Raw genomic sequence first — 7039 nt, forward strand, 5'->3', positions numbered from 1 at the left:
CTTTTTGCTTGCTGTTTTGTTTGTTCTCCCCCCTGTTAGTGAATGGGTTTCCTCTGGATTAATCAGATTTCCTCTAAATAAAACCCATACAATCTTAACTGGCATTCGCGAAAACATCCCCTTGCTGAACAGTTACATGCAGGTGATTTAATCATGTGTGGGTTTGCTTGCAAAACACTCGTTGAGTTGGTGCATATGTATTTGCCAGATTGTGTTTATTGATAGAGAAGTGGTTGCGTTTATGTGTTTTTGCACCTGCAGAGGATTGATATGGTGCCAGAGTTATTGAGCTCAAACCTGTGTTCCTTGAGATCCAACGTCGACCGGTGAGATGCACCAACAACTGTGAACTCGCGAGTGCGCACATTGCAACCCATACTCAGCAGCTAACGTGCGTTGTTGCCAGGTGCACATGTAATCCCATGATGCGTGGTACTGCAAAGCTTTTGCAGTCGAACAATGGTTGCTACGTATATATTCCAGTTGAGTAATTTGTAACAACCCAAACCGGTATTTGGCCAAACATCCCGCTGCTGAAAGAATGACTCGACTACCAAAAACTTGGCAAGACCCTCCTGAAAAAGAGTCTCGAGACTTTGCGAGGCTTTCCTGAGTGAACACCCTGCACCACTCCAATGTCGACGACTCCGCCACTCGACGGTGAATGGCGACGGTGCATGTGCTATGCGCGTGCAGGCTGGCGTTCTCGTGCATATGGGAGATGACTCCAAAGGCTGAGATCGTGAGCACACGTTTTACCAAGAGCATCATCAATTCCAAGGTGATTCCCTCCCCCCCCCCACAGACGTTCAGTTTTTGTAAAACTCTCGTTTGCTTTCACGTTTATTGTATCAGTGCCTTGCTATGTTAGTGCAGTTGAGGTTTCCGGATGGCTGAGAGGTCAGAGCGTTGAGCTTGCACCTCTGGGTTCACAAGTGGAGCGAGATGAACCGGGTTCACAAGTGGTAGTATGTATGTTGAACTTCTTTTGCACCGTATGTAGCCAACTGTGCTAATCGGAGGTGCGAGGTAGGACATGAAAGTAGTGAGTTGATGGTCTCTGTCCAGTCAACAATCACTGCACAAAACACAGAACATGCCAATTCGTCACGAGTACAGCACACCGGTGTGTTGTACCAGTGACGAATTGGCCACGTTCTGTTTATGTGACAACCCTTACTAGTCGGCTGTGTCGGGTGGTGGCGGGTTTAACGACACATTTATGTATTTACACAATCTAACCCAAAAAACCTGTATTATGGATGATATTGGTCACGAAAGCCTACGTGTTAAACTCACTGCACAAAAGACCACCAAATTACATTGCACTAAATTTGGTTAAATTCCAGCTTTGAGAATTCAAAAAATATAAATGTTACTGTCTTTGGGTGAGCATAACCCTCAGTGGTCATCGGGCGCCACGTAGACATCTGTTGAGTTCTGGCTTGGGCTTGGATCAGGCGTGGGCATTGTGTAATTGCGAGGACCCCATGGTTCACCCGTGGTGTGTTCATCGTATCCCCGCAGGCGTCTCTAACGTACACAGAGGCTCAGCTAATGATGGACGACGCCGGGCGGAAGGACCCGGTCACCAGCAGCTTGCGTGGCCTCAACTCCCTGGCCAAGATCCTCAAGCAGAGGCGCATTCAAAACGGGTAACTCATTTTCAAGATCCTCATCCCCTCCACCGCCTCTGGAGCGCTGAGCAGTATTAATGGGTGCACCACATTTAGTCGATCGGCAGGTCGCCTGTGGCGCGGTAAAGTGTGGTTACTCCCGTGTCTTCTAAGACATCCGGCCAGCGTGGAAGAGTAGGCTAAAATACATTGAGAGGGACTGTAAAAGGGTGTATCTCTAGAGGGGCCCCCTCTTATGGGAGCCCCCTTCCAGCAGTGGCTTGAGCAAGCAATTGCAAAGCTGCACCTGTAGGTTTTTTTGACCCCATGATGCATGAGGCTTGGGTGAATACCATGCACAAACAAGTGTTACAGGATTCATACTCTTTGTTTTTTTTTCAGTAAAGTCACGTAGGTAAAACTATAAAATAAAATAACAACTAAATTAAATCACGACATTTCGGGCGCAACACAAGCGTCCTTCTTCTGGTGGGACAACCACAGCCAGAAACAATTGCTGAAGTGGGCAAAAAAGGGCTGTTGTAACAGGCTATATAGGTAAGAGAGTGGGGGGGAGCAAGGGGGGAGAGATAGAGAGGGGGGTGTGGGATAGGGGAAGTGGGGTGCTGCTAGAGGGATTAAAGGGGCGAGCACGGCAAAATGCCGGGGGGGGTGGGGGGGAAGTGAGCGGGGCTGGGAGTGGGAGGCTGAAGAAGCTGGAGATGCGGAAATGAAGGCAACAATAAAGAAGTTAAGGTTTTACCTGGTTAATAACATCCTTCTAGATTGGAGTGTTACAGGCTGCTGCGGGGCTACATTGTGGGCAATAGAGGACAATGCAGTGACATAAATTGTTTTACTCTACTTAATGCTCCCATGTCTGTGCTCCCCCACCTTTGCCAGCGCGTACTGACCACCACGGTTTAGTACGGTAAAACCACCCCACGACTCGCATGACATGGGGGTGGCCCTCATCCAGCAGTGGATTGACTTAACGAGCTCTGCATGTTCAACTCAAATATCTGAGTTTGTGAAGTGTCTTATATTAAGATTCTGTGTTGTTTTGGCTGGACATGATAATCGCTCATGTCCCTTCTCCACCCGTAGGGCATTGACTCTGGCATCCCCTGAGGTCCGATTCCACATGGACAGCGAAACCCATGACCCGATCGACCTGCAGACCAAGGAACTCAAGTGAGTCTCGTCAAGAAGACACCTCCCATGACTGCAATCCGACTGTTGTGCAGACCTCTCTATCAGAATCAAAATATATATTTCTACTGGAAGAATCCGATGAGCTATAAAGTTCTTTTTTCACAGATGTCCAGTTGGGGCAGGTCACAACGTTACAACAACAAACAATATAAGCACACGTTAGGATTGCAAAGTATTGGAAAGGTAAACAAATAACTTAAACAAATATACAAATAAAACTAAACTATTTTTATCTTTTTAAAAAATCTTACCTGACCACAAATGATAGCTGAACAAAGTGGCTTATCACGTGGGAAATTTATTATCAGCAAAATAATCTAAGATAAAGATTCTTGACCCTTGTGATTGATGTGTTGTGGTGGCAGAAACTGGTGCGTGTACACAGGGAGACCAACTCGATGGTGGAGGAGTTCATGTTGCTCGCCAACATCTCCGTGGCAGAGCGCATCGTAGACGAATTCCCCGAGTGTGCGCTGCTTCGACGCCACCCGGCGCCTCCGCCTTCCAACTACGACATCTTGGTGAAGGCGGCGAAATCAAAGGTAGAGTTAGAACCCCTTTTAACGACCACCCTTGTTAACTAATCGCTTAACAACGGACCTCCATAGAGCTCAATGTGTAGGCTTAACCGACCATTTCCCTGTTAACGACGGGCTGTTGTAGGTACAGTAAATATGAATTAATGCCACGTAGAAGGGAAACAATAAAATAATAAGAATATAAAAAATTAAATTCTCACGACGTTTCGACTGCAACACAAGCAATCATCATCAGGTGTGAAAACCACAACAAGAAAATTTGAAAAAAGTGGCAGTTATTTTTAACGTTAGCACCACGGAGAGAGATTTGACAGTTTGTTCAGATGGACGAGTCCATCTATGTTCGGAAAAGAGGAGGGGGGAGACGAAAAATAATGGATGCGGTCTGAAAGCCACCTTGAGCGTGATCAATCAATTAAGACCCGAAATGGTTTATCAAATCTCTCTCCGTGGTGCTAACGTTAAAATAACCGCCACTTTTTTCAAATTTTCTTGTTGTGGTTTTCACACGTGATGATGATTGCTTGTGTTGCAGTCGAAACGTCGTGAGAATTTTATTGTTTTATATTTTTATTATTTTATTGTTTCCCTTCTACGTGAATTTACTGAAAGAACCAAGAATATGAATTCCTGCAGTCACGAAAGCTTTAAATCAAAATGAATTCATGCATTTATTAACAGTGTTTATTTTAATATGATGTGTTTATAATGTTAGTATCTTTATGTATTCATATCCATTGTTTAAATATTATAAAATACGTGTTTTGGGTGAACAAGGGAAACTTTCGATGCTCGTGTTCGTGGAACCAATTACCGTCTTTAAGAGGGGTTCTATCGTCTCTAGATTGCTGTTAACCTTCCTTCAATATCATCCTCCTCGCAAGGAATTCAGAGGTCGCCGGGTGGCTCAAATTTTTGTTTGAGGTCTTTTGGTTTAACCGGGTGAGAACTCAAGAGACCATAATAGTCTCATTTGCAAGGGTCACCTGGGTCACCCTATGACCCAGAGATTACAGCTGGGACCCTGGCTTCAAAATCCAGCAGCCGCATTGAACACACTGTGTTATCAAGTGTAGGGAGTTGAAGGACTCGGCTCGTTTCCCAGCTACTCCACAGAAATAAGCAACAAAAAACCATCACGATAAATGTAGTACTGTATTTAATTTTAGATAAATTCCAGCACTGAAATGTTGAAATATCAGGTCGACTTATTGTGATGAACATTGTGCTCAAAATGGGTGGGAATGTGCTACCCCCTACTGTGAAGCAGAGGTGCCTTGAAACGATGTCAGTATTGGCCTGAGCGAGCAATTGCAGGGCTGCACCTTTTACCTTTATCTTGAGATCTAGCCGTATAGGTTCCACTCGCCCTTAGAGGCAGAACAACTCAAAAGGTGTGACGAACCACAGACAACGCTGGAAGGCAGCCAGGCACTGTGCCAGATGTAGATTAATCCACTTGCTGTACTGCCTTCTCCTGGCAAGCCAGGTTATGGAAACCTGAATGCCCACAGGAAGTGCGCGCATCCTGGCCACGCGCTGCGTGATGCAGGCCATCTACTTCTGCTCCGGCATGGAGCCCGACACCCACCACTACGGGCTCGCCACCGCCATCTACACCCACTTCACGTCGCCCATTCGACGGTGACGTGCTCTGGCGTCAGGCACACGCGTGAAATCGACCTTCGCGATTATTGAGGGGACTATGTTGTTGTCTTGGTGTGGTCTGGGACTGTGTTGCCTTTCCCAAGTTTAGTAATTTATTAATTAATTGATGTACTTATGCAATGTTAATTTGTCATTATGGCACACCTCCGATTAGCACGATTGGCTACGTACTTGTATATCTTTTTTCTATTATTTACTTTTAGTGATTTGTTTACCTTTCCTATTCTTAGCACTCCTATCATCTACCTACTGGACATCTGTCAAAAAGAGCTTTTATCGCGAATCGGATTTCTCCAGGATAAAGATTCAGATTTTGACTTATTTTTCTAAAAGGTCCTTTAAACGGGAAGTTTGGCCAATTCCTTAAATGGTTGTTTGGCTTGTGTTGGAGAAAAACTAGAGGATTCGGAGAACACCGACGCCTACAAGGAGGGTGACAGTGTTCCACGTGCAGAATCAAGAATCCATTGCCGTGTTGCAGCGGCGGCCAAAAGTGAATTGCAATTCTGCCATGGATCGCTAACGATTTTGTTGTGGATCTTAAATAAGAACACAGATATGAGCAGGCAGCAATTTGCGTTACATCTGATGACAAATAAAAAGTCCTCAACAAAGAATTAAATTCATACATTAACAAAGATAATTTCCACCAGCAGATGGTGCTAGAACGTGGTATGGCCAGAGTACAGTATTCTATCAGGGTTAAATCCATCTGAGTCATTGTTTGCGTAGCTTTCTGGTGGATCGTGAAACCCGCTGAGATCCAACAGAATAAATCGCGGTGCTTGGTGGATTAATACCGCTGCTCCGTTGGCATCTCGTGGCCATACCGCAGCCTGTATCTACTGTAAATTTAATCTTCATATTAAATAGAGGCTACAACAAATGTGAATATTGTTGTTGTTGTCTCCCTGTACCGTTACAGATACTCGGATGTGATTGTGCACCGGCTGCTGGCCGTGTGCGTGGGCGCCGACCCCACGTACCCGGCGCTCACCGACAAGCAGAAGCAGCAGCAGCTCTGCAACAACCTCAACTACCGCCACAAGATGGCGCAGTACGCCCAACGCTCGTCTGTAGCTTTCCACACGCAGGTGGGAGGCGGAAGTGTGGGCCACGTGGAGCTTGCACGGCGTGTGCTTAGGCACCTGATAATGAGTCCATTCGTCTCTTGAAAACCATTTTTAAGGTCACGAAAGCAGGCATCGTATTGTGCGTGTAGTAAGAATCAATTGTTTTCTATTCACACGCTTACGTGTGGTGGTGCCGTGGCTGTACTGGTGGCTACACTTGACATTGCTTTTCAGCATTCTTCTGTGTTTGCTGAAAAACCTCGTCACTTGGCACATTTGCCCATGATGTGACAACTTTATTTGATTGGCTCTGTCAGGTGATGGAGGATTATAGTCAATACAATTGACATTGTACCTTCACGATTGAACTCAAAATAATCCCCATGACATGATGCCAATAGCACAACTGGAATAAATTAGCGGGGGGATGCGGAAAATTACCTTAAATTTTGTTAAGTAATTATGGGCTTGGTAAGTGATGCGCGTGTGTCTGCTCTTGGCCACGTAGCGGTGATTAACGGCTGTTGTTGTTGTGGTCTCAGTTGTTCTTCAAGAGCAAGGGAGTGGTGAGCGAAGAGGGCTTCGTGCTGTTTGTGCGCAAGAACGCCGTGGTGGTGCTCATTCCCAAGTACGGCTTGGAGGGGATGGTTTTCTTTGACTCCAAAGATCTCAAGCTCAACGTTACCTTCGACGAGGAGGTAGGGCATGTGTTCACTTAACCGGGAGGCATTGGCATTTCCCGAACGGCTGAATTCTGCATTTAAACCCAGGACTGGCTTAATGCACTGGGACCCAAGCCCACTGACCATCTCTCTACGATTAGGTTTCTATCAGACACACAGACACTTGGTTTAAGGTGGAAGAACGCAGTGAGATACGAAGCTCCGTTTTTTTTGCCATTTGGCAGTGTGGACTATTACAGAGGAAG

General features: G+C 45.8%; 1 protein-coding gene across 1 annotated transcript; it reads left to right on the top strand.

Annotated features, from left to right (window-relative positions):
- Positions 1-2728: 2728 nt before the first annotated feature.
- Positions 2729-6190, top strand: LOC142923059 (exosome complex exonuclease RRP44-like). Its single transcript, XM_076063998.1, has 5 exons — positions 2729-2810; positions 3197-3373; positions 4885-5014; positions 5964-6145; positions 6183-6190. Exons 1-5 carry the CDS (start codon positions 2777-2779, stop codon positions 6188-6190), a joined length of 531 nt encoding a protein of 176 aa, XP_075920113.1. The 5' UTR covers positions 2729-2776.
- Positions 6191-7039: the final 849 nt, after the last annotated feature.

Source organism: Petromyzon marinus, unplaced genomic scaffold (assembly GCF_048934315.1).
Source record: "Petromyzon marinus isolate PM22_M1 ecotype Great Lakes invasive population unplaced genomic scaffold, UKy_Petmar_22M1.pri1.0 PM_Scaffold_26, whole genome shotgun sequence".
In the NCBI taxonomy this organism is placed as follows: Eukaryota; Metazoa; Chordata; class Hyperoartia; order Petromyzontiformes; family Petromyzontidae; genus Petromyzon; species Petromyzon marinus.